The sequence below is a fragment of the Colletotrichum truncatum genome (assembly GCF_014235925.2).
Source record: "Colletotrichum truncatum strain CMES1059 chromosome Unknown Contig_0001, whole genome shotgun sequence".
In the NCBI taxonomy this organism is placed as follows: Eukaryota; Fungi; Ascomycota; class Sordariomycetes; order Glomerellales; family Glomerellaceae; genus Colletotrichum; species Colletotrichum truncatum.
The window spans coordinates 2,652,059-2,669,002 of NW_027222398.1; the positions used below are offsets into that span (position 1 = coordinate 2,652,059).

Sequence of the window (16,944 nt, forward strand, 5' to 3'; positions counted from 1 at the left end):
GGGCGGTTGGTGCACTGGACCAGTGGTGACGGAGAGAAAGGCGCAAAATACGCTAATCCCTTTCGGGACGTGCGCCTCAGCTTTCGGGTTCGGCAGGAAGGGGACAAGATTTGAACCTCGTCTGATTTGACCCTTCATATTCCCAGCTTAACAGCACGACTCTCTACACCCGGTTGCACATCACCGTCCACCACAACAAACCGCCACGATGAGACCTACGCAAGCTCTTGCTTCGGGACCTAGTATCCCTCACGGCAAGTACGGCCAGTAAGTCACTGCCCCCGTTCCCGGTCAATTGGGCTTGAAGGAGAGCGTGCGGGCTTTTCCGAAATGAAAGCCGAGATGCTTCCTTCATTCCGCCTCTTCGCGCGACGGTTCCAATTGCTCTATCTGTGCAGCCTACTGACTTTTAATAGCCACCTCGGCTGGTGGGGTCACATTGGTACGTTTTTCTGCCACTTTTTCGATGTCAACGGGCCAGGACGACGCGGTTGAGCGATGCGGGACGGGCAGTACTTCGAAATCGGCTTTTACGATGACGAAGACGAGAAGGATGATGGACTTGCCGCCGACACGCCGCGCGACCGAAAAACAGGCTCTGGAAGAGTGGAAGAGGAAGGAATGACAAACTGACGGATGTGCAGGTGGCGAGAAGCAGAGAGGTATCATCACCTACGGCCTTTCCCCCAACCGCCAGAACCCCCTCGCCGGTGCCGCCCACGACGCCGTCTTCAACACCTGGCGCCGCTTCAGCGCTCAGGTTCTCTACGTCCTCCCTCCCCTGGTTGCCGGCTGGTACATCATGGACTGGGCTACTCACCGGTAGGTCGCTCTTCTACCTCTTGATGAAGCCTCTTGATTGCGCAAAAGCTTGGGCTAACGAATGTGCTCTTTCAGTAACCACTACCTGAACTCCAAGCAGGGCCGCGCTGAGTTCGGTGACTCTGAGGAGTAAATCAACCTCATTGACAACGGTGGACGATAAATGTTAGAGGTGGACCAACGATTCCCTGTGTCAAACACGTGTACATCAACTACGTAGAGGGGGCAATATGGAATAGAACCCCGATTTTTGACGATTATGAGCCCTTCTTCCAGCCTCTAAAAGCCTTAACATGGCTTGAAAGCGTATGATCCATGAATGTACAGCCTTGAGCATTTTTTTCCCAACTTTGACAGATAATCATGCACTGGACTCTCGCCTGTACCACTGTAATTAAGTCAGCCTAAATCATGTAGAGACTATCACTTGGCACATTGAATTCCTCATGTTAGTATTTGTGTGCATAGTTGCTTTTGCATCGCTGCCGTTGACAGCTATCATGGCATTTCCATCATTTTACGCTGACATTTGCACAATGACTGCATCTTCATTGGTCGACAACAGTCACGTGCATTGACCACCGAGGCTGACCGACACTGGTGAGCACTCGGCACGGATTTACCTATCGGCCGACGGGAGTCCACCGCCCAGCCAGGTCCCCGCCGAAAAAAAAGTTGCAACAGCCATTGGGGAAAAAATCGAGTCTCAAATCGATCAGCCTGAAGCTTCAGCACCCGCCACACTCGTTCTACGATTTCTCGTAAGAACGTCCATTCACTTGTCTCGTACCTTTTAATTCGTCTTATAAACCAGTCCGTTTTAAGTTTCTGCACAAAAACCGATACAATGGCCGCCGAGAAGCCTGACAAGAAGGAGAAGAAGGACAAGAAGCGCTCCGTGTCCGACGGTGCCATCTCCAAGTCCAAGAAAGACAAGAAGGATAAGAAGGATAAGAAGGAGAAGCTCGAGCGCGCCCTCGATGAGCACCTTCAGGCTGACGTCGCTGCCACTGCTGTTGCCAGCGGTGACATTGCAACCAAGGCCGCCGATGGCCTCCCCGTCGTCGGCGCCCTCGTGCCCTTCGCCGTGCCATTGGCCGACGAGAAGGCCATGAAGAAGGTTATGAAGACCATTCGCAAGGGTAAGCACCTTATTTTCTCAATCATAACAATTGATTCCTAAAATTCTTGGAATCTGGTACTAATTACCATCAACAGCCGCCAAGAACAACACCCTGAAGCGTGGTGTTAAGGAGGTTGTCAAGACTCTCCGCAAGTCCCCTGCTTCCGGCCCCAGCAACACTTCTTTCCCTGGCGTCGTTGTCATTGCTGGCGACATCTCCCCCATGGACGTTATCTCTCACATCCCCGTTCTCTGCGAGGACCACAATGTTCCCTACATCTTCGTCACCTCCCGTGCCGAGCTCGGTGCTGCCGCTAAGACTAAGCGACCTACCTCCGTTGTCATGATCACCGAGAAGCGTTCCGCCGCCGATGCTAAGAAGGCGGAGAAGAAGTCTGCGGATGCTGACGACGAGGATGACGGCGAGGATTACTCCGAGGTCTACTCTGCTCTCGTCAAGCTTGTGCAGAAGGAGACGGCGAAGCAGTCTTTCTGGTCATAAGGAGGCTTCAGGAACAGTGTGTTTTTGTAAACGCATGCATACATGACATGGTGGAGACGAGGGCCTATGTTATATCAGGTACGAGACAAGATCCTTCGGAGTGAGGCAGAGGGAGGCATTACCCTACGTGTTGACGGTGTTGGTTCATGATTGCAAAAAGGCTTTGTGGGGTGTACTATACCTTCCTTGCCTTGCGGCGCGGACATACGGGACTTTTTGGCTGGAAAAAGAAATTGGCGTTCTAACGGTGTTTGCACGAGTATAGTTGATACTCAATAAATGATTTTCACATCATCAAAACCTTCGTTGGAACCGTCAGGGTGCGAAGGTGCGGAGGAAATTTTGTGCTTCTCTACATGAGAGTACTTTTTGTGATTCCTTGTGCTGTCGAGCAGTCGTCACCTAGACGTTGCTGCCCAAGCTTTGCCTGTGAATTGCATGCTTCGTACGCCTGGAGCACATGTCAAGCTGTGCAAGTCACCGTGACTATGGCCGCATTTACCACATTCTGGTTCACTTGCAGTTGTGAACTCATGAAGTGCCAATCTTTGCAAGCTATGTCGGGCGGTAGCCCTATAGTCCAGACGCAAGGAACAGAGAGCGTTGTCTGCCTTTTCACAAATTGACGTGATTGGGCTAACAGAATGCAAGATTGAAGTAAAGTTGTTAATTTTGTCAATTAAGGGAATCATGGCCGAGCAAAAGTGGAAATAGAGGTACATGATGTTCCCTGGCCGATTTATCTCGACTTTCCCGCATTCCATGACCTCAACCTTTCCATCCCATGGGTAATAGCACACGAGCAGTCTCAATCATCGGAGACTCTCAATTCAATTCATAAGACATTAAAACCCTTTAGTCGAAGGGGTTGGTGCGGGTACCCCACCAGGTAAGGAAGACAGAGAGACCAACAGTCTCAACAAGCTTGGCGAGGACGCTGACGCCGACGGTGTCAATGGGACGCTTCTCAGCAAAGACTTGGGAGATGTACTGCCAACATGTTAGCTGGAACCGCAACGTTTGCAATTCAAAAGCTGGAGAGCTTACACCGGGAGCAGAGGTAGCGAAGAAGATCAGGCCGCCGAGGTAGGCAGCACCCTTGTAAGACAGGGTACCAGTGGCGTTAATGAGGGCACCGACACCATAAGACTGCAGAGCGGAACCGACGAGGGAAGTGCCCCAAGCGACGGCAGCTGAGTTGGCCTCCTTAGAACGGATGAACTCCTCCTTGCTGTTAGCAGCCTTGGCGCGCTGGTAAGTCTGGCCAAAGAGAGGAGTCAAGACTGTTAGGAAGAAGATTGGTCAGCTGGTGCGGGCCTCTCAAAATGGTGGTGTGACTTGGGAATCTGGATATCGCATACCGGCAAGCTCAGTTGTATGGTTGAAAATGGTGCCGAGGGCAATCGCCGAAGGCTTGACGGGGGGGAGATCTATTGGGAATCAAAGTCAGTAATCTGTTGAGCATCATTGCACATTTCCATTGACGATGCTTCGAAACGAAGACCCGAGGTTGATGAACCATGATCTTGATCGGCACGGTCGCAAATGGAGAGCTTGACTCCTTGCTCGTCTATCAAGGGTAAAGGAGTAGACTCACAGTGAAGAGACATGATGACTGGTCTTTGGGTATCTAGTGATGAAGAAATAGTACTCAAGTTCGATTGGGTTATGAGAGTGATGTAAACAAAGGTCTAGGTCAAGAGATGCGGGAGGGGCAGGCTTTTATGTGCTAAGGAGGCAAGCTATGGGTGTGAGCTACTTGTGACCTCAGCCTCTGCACGCAAGTGGTAAGGAGCCAGGCCAAGGCAAGAGAAAGTGCGCCTTCAACCTCCCGCACAGGCGAAACAAAGCTAGCTGAGGTAATGCAAGCCATAACAAGGTCTCATTCCCTCATCGACGTATGAGAATACCTCAGGCGAGGGTGATAGCTATGCGCACTAAAGGCGTAGTTGAACATGGTACATACAGGGGGGTGAAGGCATGCCATGCCACAGGAGCGAGCTTCTGCTTGCTTTCCTTGCTGCATGTGTGTTCCAAGCTCCAAAACCAGACCAAGCCTCTTTCCCCCGTGTGCTTTCCCTTTCCCCCTTCGTAACTTCAAAGCTATTGCCCATGTCTTGTCGTGGTGTCGTCACCTGTGCCATGATGTCACCACCGTCTTCCCCCGCTGAACCCACAAATGACCCATGGATCCACTGATCATTGGTCGAGGCCTTCTTGTGGGTCGCCTACCCCCGGCTAACTACCCGCCTCTAGCCTGTCACCTGGGATTGAGCACATCCCTCTCTGACCTGAGCTGTTCGCTTTCTCGGAGCTTGTCCTCCTCCTACGCAACAGTCGTAGCCAGGTCTGTGGAGCAATGCCAAAGTAATCTGATCGGCTTGAGAATTTTGGTGGCTTGTGCCCCGGCTAAGGCAGCGCAGGTTGACCGAATCGACCCATCATGTTTCCGATGGCTGGACCCACGAATGCGCCCCTTGGCCCGCCAACCATCGCCTGGTTCAAACTCTAGGCCTTATTTCTAGCCCTTTCGTCGATTTACGTAGTCATTGTATCATCTGTGTGTACATCGCTCTTTCGAACAGTCGATGCCCGAAATTACCTTCGGTAGTATCCGGGTGCACTAGCCCAGGAACGGGACAGATGAGAGACGCGGTTATTACGCGCGTTGACAAACGCATTTGGTGTTAACGATTACCAAAAAAAGAAGAAAAGGAAAGAAAAAGACCATGTCCTCCCGAATTTGCAGGGCTGTTGTTCCCTCAATGCCAGTATTGGCTAAAGCTTGGAAGCCTGGCATGTATTTCTGAAGCTGAACATCGTACTAACATCACGTCGTGTCTCCCGAACTCCTCACCCGAACCGTTTGTCAGAATTTCTTATTAATACAGCGCTACACCACGTAGTTGAAGCCGTCGGTGTTCGCTTCGCTATCCCCATGCCAGTACACCACATTTGTGTCTACAGTCCAAATGATTACGCCATATGCTGACCATCCTCACCTCCACGCAACGCAAGCAACGCTCTCACATCTGACACGTACTGCAAACCTTCAAGAAGTGGTACTAGGTGGAGTAGGTCGTTGTCCGTTGGGTCGTTGATCCATCCTTGGATAGGAATTGCGTTGTCTGCGCACACACAGGTTAGACATGCTTTAATGGGCGTTATCGGATACACTGTGCTGCATACCTTGATGAAACATGTAACTCAATGGACTATTGTCCAAGATCATAACTTTACTAAGATCTGGTTCGACTGAGCTAAGATCCTTGATGAACGCGCCTTGTCGGAATGTGCAATGTTGCCTATAGTATCGTGCCGAGAAGAACTTTCGCTCAGCCTCTAGCCAATCAATGACTGGATCAGCGTATTCCTGTACGGAGGCTGTGAAAACGACGAGATTGTACCATTTGCAAACCTCAAGCTCATGTCAGCATGTCATGTTTATTTTCGGTAGCTTTAACATGTCTTACCCGTCGCAGGAAGTCGTCACAATGCGGGCGTTTGTTAACCCAGTATAGAATTGGATGTTGCGGTCCGATAGATGTCTGGCCTCCAGCGCCCACGTATGTCTGGTTGAGCCGGACTTCAACCATGTGTCCGGTGCTCATCCGACCTCCCTTAGACATGCTATGGATCAGAGTTTCGTCGAGGTCCAAGATGAGCGTCTTTTGGTATTTGGGATCGGTAGGTTCGATGTTCAAGTATGAAGGTTGTCGGCGGGGGATCAAAGGTCGAGGAGGAGCTGGTGTCTTGGGATATCTGGTCAATGCACCAGCTGGAGATGTTGGCGATTTGAGCTGTGCGGAGATGTCGGAGCCACCTGATTCACTCTTGGGGCGTGCCGCAGCCGATTGCGTCTTCCTATGCTTGCGCTGGGGAAGAGCATCGTCACTGTGTAGCTTGATACGAATAGACCTTCGGGCTGGCGCGATTTCCTCTGCGGAAGACTTAGATCGAGAGTGTCGACTAGGGGAACCTCGGCGCTGGCGATCAGCATCCGACTCCGATTCTGAAGATAATCCTGAAGATGATGACCCTGATGATCCGATTGGCCTCGAGTAGGTAACGCCTCCGTAACCAGCGCTCCCTTGCCTCCCCGATTTCTCGTTCATATGGCTTGATTCAGCAAAGTCCGTTGCAAGTTTCTTACTGTTCACGCCGTGAAAACCGAACAGCTTCTTCAATTGAATAAATGGTGAAAATGCGCCCGTATCGTCATAGAGGCAGGCTATAAGGTAAACTCCAGGGGCGGCAAGTGTAGCCAGAACCCAACGAATCGAATTGATAAATCCAACAGCCATGCGCCGCGGTAGGGTGTGCCATGAAGTCGACCTCGATCCAGAATCTCTTGAATCGCCTATTAACGGCGTGGATTCGCTGGCGAGATCCATACCATGGCCATCATTGTGCTGCTCGTAAGCAGATTTCTCGAGCGGAAAGGTTTCCTCTTCGTGTGTTTCTCCGTGCTTCTCTACGCTCTCGCCGTCTTGCTGGTTGTCGTCAGACTGAACCGCTAGGCCAAGCGACCCCAATGAGTTGGACCGCGAAGCTACCGGACTTGGGGGCGGAGAGACGCGCGAGGTAATGATGTTTAGAGAGTTCATCTTTGACAGGATATATAATCCATGAGGCATGGGAATCGACGACAAGTGCGATGCGTAGGCCGGGAGTGCGAAAATATTCAAGGATCGGGAAAATAGGGGTATTGGTGGTCAGGAATGTTCCAGACGTTCCGCGATCAACGATGCGATGGGATAACAGTCGCGCCGGTTCAAATGGCGGTTTTGCGACAAGTCGAACAGCGCAGCAATCGAAGAAACGAGTGAATGGATGCGTGTTCGTCTATTACGTGTGTCGAAAGGAAGTCGTTCGTAAATCGAGGATCGGGTTCTATCGTCGATTGTGTCGAAAGGTCCCAAGCCTCGGGTAGGCCAAAAGGTATTCCCCCCAAATCCAAGGAGTAGCAGCAATCAGCTCGCCATGGACAAACAACGTGTTAGAAAAAGAAGCGCGAAAGTGGTGGCGCTGGGCGAAAAAAGGTTCGTCCGTCTGGTGCTAAACGAACGCTAAATCGCGATGTAGCCGTCAGCGCAAACCTATCGACTTGTGCTGCTGTGCTGGGCTACCTTTGACCAAGGGTAGTAGGAGGGGATAAGTGAGTAAAGGGTCGGTCGGGTTGTCGGGAGTTCGAGGTGTCGAGGCGGCCGGGGGTAATGGTTGAGATGGACGGTAACTTTTTTCTGATTGGAGGTGCCAACGACGTCCAGAGGGCCCGATCTGTTTCGCCAGACGTTCTTTGAATGGACTGGAAGCCGCGGATGCAATGTGCGAGGGGAGGGATGAGGGATGGAGCAGCTCTCAACACTCTGCAGGTCTGCTGGGTCGGGCTGGGCCGTTGTGACAGTGGTGGTACTGTCCCTGCAAGCTGACGCTGAGACGGTACTTGTGTGTCTAGGTGCTACTGTGTTATGTGCGGATGCTAGTGTTCTTGCAGGTGCAAGTGCTCCTGCTGGGGGTTACACTGCTTGCTGACCCTGACCCTTCCCTTGTGGGGGATGGAATGAAGATAGCCTGCTGGATGTTCACGTGTCGAATCGTTCGTCCATTTCGGTCTTCTTCTGGGCGTTCTATTTGTTCTCTCAGTGATTCAGTGGGCTCAATGCAGTTTTTCGGGGGGTCATCTACAGCAGGGGTGGCCAGCTGCTGCCAAGCGGCTACGTAATTGATGTACCTCAGTCCACAATCTAAGGTGTCTTTACTCCGTACCCAACAGGAAGTACAAGGTTATTGTATGAACCTTCAGGGCCTGAAGCTGCTCTGGGCCTTTTTTTCCCCCCCCTTCCCTCTTCTCCCTCTTTGCTCCGTCCTCTTTTCCCAATTGTCATACAAGCTTCGGGCAGGGCTTCTTCTTTCAGCTACCCCTCTATAAAATTTTATGGGTTTTTCGGCGATGGCTTCTGATCTGATCGCACGCATCCATCAGTCGATGCCCGAGCCATTGCGGCCGACATGTGCTCGTTCATGTGAAGAACCAACTCCACTTTTTGAGGTTGTCGTTGGGATCTTTGATTAAACAGAGGGATGGCATAAATCGGGAATTGCAGTATCGAGTCTATCACAAGAACAGCGTCGCACACCCGATCCACGCCTCGTATCCGTGTTCTATTGCCCTTCAACCATTCGCTGGCAGCCATGTCGCTTTTCCTCAACCGTAACTCTTACATGAGATCGCATTTATTCGTGCATAGGTGTCAAGTACAGCGTCAGGCGGACGAAGCGCAACAGCGCCCAATGCTTCTATGCTCATTAAGAGGATTGGCCACTGACATTTCGGGATGCGTTTTGCTTCAAGTAGCATTGGAAATACTGCGATGACCACTGCAGTCACTATGGCTTTAGACTGCGCTTTATCATTTTATTTTTTACTATATTTGACCATTTTGAATCGAGGAACGCAAACAGGCAACGTGAGATAATCTAAGCAGGATGAGATACTAGTTCCTTATGTTCATCGTAGATCCCTTGAAAATCACCCCATTATAGCAGAATAACAGTTGCGTCTGTTTCACGGTTATCATCGCACTGCAGTAGTGATTGTGGCTAACGAAAGCCTCGCAGCATGTCATTTCATAAGAAGGTAATCTTTACGACGCTTAATTTGTTTTGGTTAAAATCGATGATGAAAACTCAACGCTTGAGATCCTGAAAGAACACATCAAGTTGGCGGCTGTCGACTTGTTAGTGACTTTGTCATATTAGCTTAAGTTCAATCACTCAATCCAAACGCAATATCTAACTGGTGCACCTAGCTTCACCCTAGAAAGAAGAGAATTGTAGAGACGCTCACTGGATCGCACAACGCCCTAACGCATCACTGACAGAATGCTTCTAATCCCAACGTCACTTTGCAGAGATGGAGGGGCATCTGCTAGTGGGGCGGCTCATCCCATTTATGATTGGGAATACTCTACAGGCCTTAGAGCGGGTTGTTTCGGGCCGAGTATTGTACGACCAGTCATAGCCGCCCACTGACACCAGCTGCCCCCAAGAGAGCTGGTGTAGCCACCAGTGCCCCTCGAAATTTTTGGCGTGACAGGGGTGGTCTCCATTGGGCCTCTCTCCGAGCTTCATGTTGAGTCACAGCCGTTTGCGCACAATTTCCAATTCACCACCTAGGCCGAGCCAAGCCGGAGAGACGACCATTGAATTGTGCACTGCGCGTACTGAGAGAGCTGAAGATTCTCTAACCCTAATAATCAATCTTCTGCGACTTCGGCAACCCCGCGGCAGCCCCCAGCCATCTTGCGATAGCCCCGCGACTCCTCCCATCCTCGGCTCTTTCAAGCAGCGACTGCCACGTACCAAAAAATGGCTACTGTGAAGCCCAGCCAGGGGGACCTCGAGCGTTACCTCAAATCGCTCAAGGGCAAGCCCTTGGAAGCTTCAATTGACAGTCTAATTTCGTACGTAGCGTTCCTGTCGCCTATTGGTGTCATCATCTAACCAGTCCGTCGCAGGCTTCTGAAGCGAAGACAGGTTCAGGGCTCCGAGCTTTGCGCCGTCGCGACCGCCCATATCCTTCTCCAAGTTGTGGCCAAGTCAAAATGGTCCGATGTCGATCAACTTCTGGAGAAGATTCAGCAGATTGGTCTGCGCCTCATCGCCGCCCAGCCCAAAGAACTTGTTGTGGGAAATATTGTCAGACGAGTGCTCAGTTTGATCCGAGACGAGGCGGCGGAAGACCGGAACGAAGATGTCAGTGAGACGGCTACCGAAGCAGGAGCAACGCCGACAACAGCGGTACCAGACCCTTCCAAACTGGAGCACCAGTGGCCTCCTTCTACGTACACCAAGCAGGATGCTGGTGCGGATTATATCTCGAGCGGCCCGAGACCGGTCCGTCCCGGTGCTCTTACCTCTACCAGCTCATTTCACGTGTCCAAGTCTCTATTCTCCCTGCTTGAGGCATCTCCTCCAACAGATGCCAGCGCTATCATGGCTGGTTCACCATTCGGCAAGGACTCGGGCGCCTCGACTCCCCTTCGTGGACAGTCGACCAAAGTGCATGCTCTTAGGTCAGAGGTCATTGAGGGTATCGAGGAACTTAAGGATGAAATCAGCCAAGTTGATGACCAAATTGCTACGGCTGCTGATGTTCAAATTCACTCTGGTGACTACGTGCTCGTCCACCAGCCCTCGGCCACTGTTCAGAAGTTTATCCTCCGTGCCGCCACGAGGAGAAAGTTCACTGTCTTTATTGCTTCGGAGCCTACTCGTAGCTCTAACGAGGCTCCCTACGCATCATTTAGAAAGAAGCTGGGGGCCGCAGGTATCAGCTCAATTAGCATCCAGAACGGCGGTATGATGGCTTATATGCCACGTATCAACAAGGTCATTCTTGGTGCAAGAGCCGTCTTGGCCAACGGAGGTATCCTCACAGATGCAGGAGCTGGTGTTATTGCGCGTGCGGCTAAGGAGCAGGGCAACCCAGTCATCATCCTCAGCGGCGTCTACAAGCTTTGTCCAGAGAGCTACTTTGACGAGGAGAGTCTGGTAGAATGGGGCAGCTCTATGAGCCGTGTCAATTTCGCCGACGGAGCCATGGTCAACGGTGTCGATGTCCGGAGCGCCGTCAGCGAGTTTGTGCCCCCAGAGCTCCTCGACACATACATCACGAACCTGTAAGTTGATGTCGATCTTGCATGTTCAGGATAATAGCTAACCAGTGAGGATAGTGGTGCACACTCTCGTAATCATTTGTCGACTATTATCGCAGATCATTACAAGCCAGAGGACGTTGACTTTCACCTCTGGAGCACTGAGGCTGACCGATGATGTTGGACACGATTGAAACTATGAGAAACGCCTTGCATTTAACCCTGCCGGGACGCGACAGCAGCGTCCGCGGCCCTGGTAGTGATTCGTGGCCCCAAGGATGAAAGCCAAGGAAGCTTTGGGGACCTGACCATCGGCATGCATAGCCTGGCTCTGTACAGTACACTAATCCACGGTTTGGTCATACCATGGTAGCCCTTTGGCCATTCTAGGGCTAGGGCCGGTTGATTCGGCAGTACGGCGTCAAGTCGGAGTGGTTTTTACAGCAATACACTTTTAAGGGTCGGCGTTCCAACGGCGTGGGAGGCCCACTTGAGGGGAGGGGCTTTGGCTGGGGCTTGGGGGGCTTGGGTCGTTGGGTTTGTGTGTGGCAGGCCAAGGTGCACTTGGCAGTTCAGTCACACACCTCGGAGGTGTGCACTGCTGCCTTTCACGTTCGCAGGAGGGCCGCGTCAGCCATGGCATGCAGCGAGGCTTCTCGAATTTTGTGACTCGAACTACTCAGCTATTGGACTGAAGGGAACACGGTGAACACAATTTGGGGGTTAACATCTTTTTGGGTTTTTTGCGAACAACGCGTCCTCCTCGTACCTTTACTGGAAGGCCGCTGCGCCTTTGGAAGGCAGGGGTGTCCCTTAAACAAGCTTGATGCTTATCTTTGCCTGGCGGTGGGCTCGGCCGCGCCGCCTGGGCACCCGATGGGCGGGGTCCCCTCCTTCGGTCACTGACGAACTGTGGTTCGACAGGGACGCAGGTAAATAACTTGTACGTCGTAAGGCTACGCGAACAGGGACTCGGGAAGGCTACCATGAGGAAAAAGGTTCGTTAGGTTTAGTGGGAAAGCATGGGGGCTTGGGATGGATGCACATGCGAGGGGCGTGGATTGGAGGACGTGGAGGATTGAGTCAACGGAGTTTAGCCCAGCCCAGCCCAGCTCGCCAGAATGCCATATGATCCCACCGCATGCGTGTGCCGGCTTACCGATGATTCCTTGATCTTTTTTCTTGTCCTACTCATCATTCTCAAATCCACAAGTTTCTCTAGCAGTGGACAATTATTAACTGCATTTGACAACTACACTGACAGCAGACAAAATTTCCATCCTATCCCTGCGGAGTCATAGCTTCACCAAGCTCCGTCGCCAGCTAGCTCCAGGGTCATTAGTAACGACACCGCCCAAATAAATTGTCACCGTGAATGGCCATGCGGCGGGCAGATATTGACGACGTGCCGCCTCCACCGTATTCTGAGACGGACATCTACTCAACCGCCGGCCGTACCGCGACCAGCAATACCTCAAATTCACCACACATCCCGCCAAGCGCCGATGATGCTGCATCAAGGGTCTCATCCCACGCCTCGTCGACTCAGAGCGAAGTCATATTCACCCCGCCACTGACACCCCGCACCAGCAGCGGTCTTCACCAACCCCGTCATAGCCGTCACGACTCATTCTCCAACGCCAGCCTCTCGAACAATGCGCCTTCGACGGTATTTTCAGACTTCGCAGCGGCTTTTTTCGACTCCCGCCCTGCGCCAGTCCTCTCGCCGCGTGAACAGCTTGTTCATACAATCGCCATCACGCCAACAACAACCCCAGACGATATCCCCTACGCCTCAACCTGGGCCGCCCGCGATATTACGCAGCAGGATTGGGCGACCTTCACGAACTTCCTGATCCCTCACCACGCGGCAGCCCGCAATGTGGCCGTCATCAACCGCAAGCTGCAAGCTGAGGAGGAAGCGGCTGCTGCAGCTGCCGCCGCTACGTCCAGCGTGAATAGCATCAGCGGCCAGAGCCATGCATCCGCCCAATTAGAACAGATTCGCGCTGACCCTGAGACGGACCCTGGAGCTGCGGCAGCGACTGGAGGCCTAAGAAGGGAAGACGCAGAGGGCGTCATTACGCAATGGAACGAGGGCTTTTTCCGCCCGCGCGGCATGCTTGTCAGGCTTGCACCGGAGGTCGAGGAGCTACGTATGCCGGGGGCTTGGGATCAGTCCTTCGACAGAAATGTTGACAGTCCTGCCTCCGCCGGGTTAGGCGGTCCTACGCCTGTGCCATTCCCTGTTCATCCTCATCAAGGTCCGGTACAGCCGCAGCCTGCGCCTTCTGCATCCAGAAGCTGGAACTTCGCGGGAATCAGACTGAGCGAAGACGGTATCTCCATCGGAGACCGCTTTGTCGCGGACGTAAACGGCATTAGAATGGGAAATTTTATAGCAGACGAGAGAGGCATCAGATTCGGGAACAGCAACAACCATAACAATAACAACACCCCATCCCGCGGGCAACCATATGTCGGCCAGCCATGGCATCCTGCTCCGGGTCCAGGGCCAATGTTTGGACCTCCCGGTCCCGGACCATTTCCCCCGGGACCCCACGCCCCTCCTCCAGGGCCTCCTCCAGAACACCCCGGCTTTCCAGGACATCGCAGGGGCGGAAGCGGCCGCGGTCGTCAACACGGTAGGCATGCCTCAAACCACCGCCGCTCATCATCATCTTCCTCAGAATCATCGGATTCATCCACCTCTTCCTCCTCTACGACGTCTTCGATAGGTTCCTTGCCCGATTACGATGACCTCTATCCGGAACAGCTACCAGTCTACAAACAACGGGTAACAGACTGGCTCTCCCATCCAGACTTGCCCGTCACAAAAGCCGACATCACGCGCCTCCGGTCCGAGATCCGCTCCGCAAGATCAGCTGCGAGAGAGCAAGCAAAGAACTCTGACTCCGCAGCGGTTTCAGGAGCTCCTGCCATCGACGAGAAGGCGCTCAAAGCGGAAATCAAGGCTTTGACTCAAGAATGGCGCAAGCTCAAACGCCAGCAGCGTGCTGTTCTTAAGGAGAAGCGCCGGGAGCGGCGCGCGAGGAGACGGGAGGAGAAGAAGGAGCGCAGGGAACAGAGACGAGAAGACCGGCGTGTACGGAGGGAGAATCGACGACATGGTAGCATGGGTCATCATCATCAAAGCCCGACGACGTGGGGTGCGCCTCCGCCGTTTCCGCCTCCGGGCGTGCATGTCCCACCACCGCCTACAATGCCCGTTCCTCTTGTACCAATTGTGAACCCTCCCCAGCCTCCGGTCATGCACACACCCCCGCCGCCGAACGTTAATACCCCGGGTAGCTTTCCATGGGGCGCACCAGGCAGTGGTCCTGGCATGAGCTTCGCCGGGGGCTACCCCGGAGCTGCCCCCTGGAATGGGGGATTTGGTAGAGGTTGGGGAGGCGGTCACGGCCGTAGAGGTGGCTCGTTCAATGGCGGGTTCCCTGGCCCCTGGCCTGTCGCAGGCGAAAGAGGCATGGAACCGTCCTCACCAGCAACCCCAGCGCCACAGCCCCCTTCATCGCAAGCTCTCTTCCGCGCCGTCGAAGAGATGGAGCGAGACTTGGCGCAGAAGGTGGAAGAGCTCGACAAGGTCCGTGTCGAACAGGTGGCGGAGGAGACGGTGAACTCCTCCAACAGAGGTGGAGGGAGATGCGGAGGTGGGCGTAGTAGAGGATGGGGACGTTGTGGCAGGGGTGAAAGCTCCGGTAGCCAGCAGGCGGCACAGCGGCTGGAAGAGGAGATAGATGCGATATCTAGAAACGTGGAGAAACTCAGGGTTGAAGCTGATGCTGAGTTCGCGAGGGAACTGGCAGCAGAGGAAAGGAAGGTCAGCGGAGGGTGGTAAAGAGAGTAGTAGTACATACACATGCTGGGCCTAGTACATGATAATGTCGTGGTTATTTGGGAGGGAACTTTTGCTTCCATTTTCGTGAAACCACCGTGCCGTGTCTATTTTTTGGTCACCGTGCTATGATGCGCCGTATCCCGTCATAATCGTCTTAAACCCGTGCATCAGTACAGAAGGCTCGTCCCCTTGCGCGCCCACGCCCCTTTTTGAGTCACACATCCTTGTTTCCCAAGCGCTTTCGGACGCCTCGTCAGGCAGGCGGGGGTAATCCTGAACGAGGTCCTTTTGGCGATTCATCGAAACGTCTTCAGCATCGTCACTTTCCAATCATGGATTGCGGAAGAATGCTCTCCTTCCTTTCATCCAGAACCCCACTACATAGACCTTCCCCCATTTAATATCCACTCTCTTGCTGTCCAACATGGAGAATCGTGTTCAGACTCCTAGTTCTTGCTGCTTTCGTTCTTTTCAACCAGCTCGCCGACGCCCAAGCCACGGCCGACCTTGACCTTGCGCTTCTTCTCCGTAGCAGCGTTAGGGTCACGGCCGACATCACCGACGGCATCGCCCTCGTCAGCAGCTTCCGCATTTTCCTCCTCGCGATTGCGCTCGTCTTGGATCTGCTCGCGAATGTAGCTGAGGTCCAACTTCATACAGTAGGCGTCCTCGCCGTCGGCGTAGTACTTGTTCTCAACCTTCTCTGTCTTGAAACCCAGGGTATCGCGGTAGAGGTGAATGGCGGCCTGGTTGGAGACACGAACGTGAAGGGAGACATACTGGGCACCGAATGTTTCGACCATGGCGAGTTCTGTAGGTTTTGCGTTAGTCATGCGGTGAATTGACGCATCAAGGCTTATTTTGCACTATGACGGAGCCTGGTTTAACGGGGAAAGGAGGACATACGACTTTGACGCATCAGCTTCTCGGCAATACCCAGACGACGGTGGGTACGCATGACACTGAGACTGGTGATGTGGCCGTGCTGCACGCCGTCGGTGGGCTCTTCCTCCATCTTGGCCAGAACGTAGCCGACGATCTTGGGGTAGTCGTAGGGAGTACGCTTGGGGCGGGAGACATCGACGGCGACATAGCTGAGCTGGGGCCACGAGAGGGCATGGTAGAGGTAGTATTTAAGGAAGTAGTTCTCGGGCAGGTTCTCGAGGTTGGCGTGCTGTATGAGGGGGAGGTCGGAGGACTTGAGCAGACGGATATCCATGATGGGCGGTTTTTTTCTTTTTTTCTCTTAGGGTGGGAGACCCGGAAGGAAGAGCCAAATCTATGTGGTGACGAGAAACGAGGCTAGGTAGTAAGCCTGGGCTTATCTCGGTCAGTCTGTAGTTGGCGCGCAAGGCTGAAGGGGAGGGGTATGTGGTGTGGGTTGGGTCGGAGGTGAGCAGTCAGCGGAGAGGGGAGGTGAACTTTTAGAAAGGCCCTGGTCGTTGGTGGCTGCTGCTGCTGCCGCAACCCCACCATCGCCGCACGAGGCTCCGAGAGTCGCTCAAAGCTGCCCCGCCAATTACAATTGGCAGAGCTTCCAGTAGGTATTCTTACCGTCAACACACGCTTTTCTCATATGGCCTTACCATGCACAGCAGAGTCCGTTGGTTATTATCGACCTCTGGTTTTCGGCCCGTTTTTCTGATGTGAATGCCTTTGGCTCCTCAACGAATTCATGAGCTTTGCCGCCTACCCATTTCTCGGGGTGTTCTATTCCGGCAACTTTGCTAGATGCTTCGTTGGTTGCAATAATTACTTGAGACTGAAACAGTACCACAACGGCCAAATCATCATCCTGCGACAATTTCGTTGCTCTTCATATCTTACTATCTTTCATTCCAAAGCCGTAGCAAGCCCGTGTATCTGAGTAAAATAACCTCATTAAAGACTTCCTCTATTCAAAATAAGTCATACCGACGCTTCCAAAGGAGCACACACTCATGCTTCGGTTACAGTGAGTCTACCTCGGACTCTGTAA

General features: G+C 53.1%; 7 protein-coding genes across 7 annotated transcripts; 4 read left to right on the forward strand and 3 right to left on the reverse strand.

Moving 5' to 3' along the window:
• Window positions 1–208: 208 nt before the first annotated feature.
• Window positions 209–955, forward strand: CTRU02_200680 (ubiquinol-cytochrome c reductase complex ubiquinone-binding protein; the record flags this gene model as incomplete). The annotated part of the gene is made up of 4 exons (XM_036718687.2): window positions 209–267; window positions 417–442; window positions 645–822; window positions 898–955. The coding sequence occupies 4 exons, from the start codon at window positions 209–211 to the stop codon at window positions 953–955; spliced, it is 321 nt and encodes a 106-aa protein (XP_036589687.2).
• Window positions 956–1,669: 714 nt separating this feature from the next.
• On the forward strand, window positions 1,670–2,447 carry CTRU02_200681 (ribosomal protein L7Ae/L30e/S12e/Gadd45; the record flags this gene model as incomplete). The annotated part of the gene is made up of 2 exons (XM_036718689.1): window positions 1,670–1,964; window positions 2,041–2,447. The coding sequence occupies 2 exons, from the start codon at window positions 1,670–1,672 to the stop codon at window positions 2,445–2,447; spliced, it is 702 nt and encodes a 233-aa protein (XP_036589688.1).
• An 855-nt stretch (window positions 2,448–3,302) lies between these two features.
• CTRU02_200682 (uncharacterized protein) lies at window positions 3,303–4,057 on the reverse strand (the record flags this gene model as incomplete). The annotated part of the gene is made up of 4 exons (XM_036718688.1): window positions 3,303–3,437; window positions 3,495–3,730; window positions 3,809–3,877; window positions 4,045–4,057. 4 exons carry the CDS (start codon window positions 4,055–4,057, stop codon window positions 3,303–3,305), a joined length of 453 nt encoding a protein of 150 aa, XP_036589689.1.
• Window positions 4,058–5,423: 1,366 nt separating this feature from the next.
• On the reverse strand, window positions 5,424–7,084 carry CTRU02_200683 (nif domain protein; the record flags this gene model as incomplete). The annotated part of the gene is made up of 3 exons (XM_036718690.1): window positions 5,424–5,575; window positions 5,637–5,865; window positions 5,921–7,084. 3 exons carry the CDS (start codon window positions 7,082–7,084, stop codon window positions 5,424–5,426), a joined length of 1,545 nt encoding a protein of 514 aa, XP_036589690.1.
• A 2,734-nt stretch (window positions 7,085–9,818) lies between these two features.
• Window positions 9,819–11,285, forward strand: CTRU02_200684 (translation regulator gcd7; the record flags this gene model as incomplete). Its single annotated transcript, XM_036718691.1, has 3 exons — window positions 9,819–9,913; window positions 9,968–11,131; window positions 11,186–11,285. The coding sequence occupies 3 exons, from the start codon at window positions 9,819–9,821 to the stop codon at window positions 11,283–11,285; spliced, it is 1,359 nt and encodes a 452-aa protein (XP_036589691.1).
• Window positions 11,286–12,482: 1,197 nt separating this feature from the next.
• On the forward strand, window positions 12,483–14,966 carry CTRU02_200686 (uncharacterized protein; the record flags this gene model as incomplete). The annotated part of the gene is made up of 1 exon (XM_036718693.1): window positions 12,483–14,966. One exon carries the CDS (start codon window positions 12,483–12,485, stop codon window positions 14,964–14,966), a length of 2,484 nt encoding a protein of 827 aa, XP_036589692.1.
• A 446-nt stretch (window positions 14,967–15,412) lies between these two features.
• CTRU02_200685 (n-acetyltransferase complex ard1 subunit) lies at window positions 15,413–16,185 on the reverse strand (the record flags this gene model as incomplete). The annotated part of the gene is made up of 2 exons (XM_036718692.1): window positions 15,413–15,777; window positions 15,873–16,185. The coding sequence occupies 2 exons, from the start codon at window positions 16,183–16,185 to the stop codon at window positions 15,413–15,415; spliced, it is 678 nt and encodes a 225-aa protein (XP_036589693.1).
• Between the last annotated feature and the right edge of the window lie 759 nt (window positions 16,186–16,944).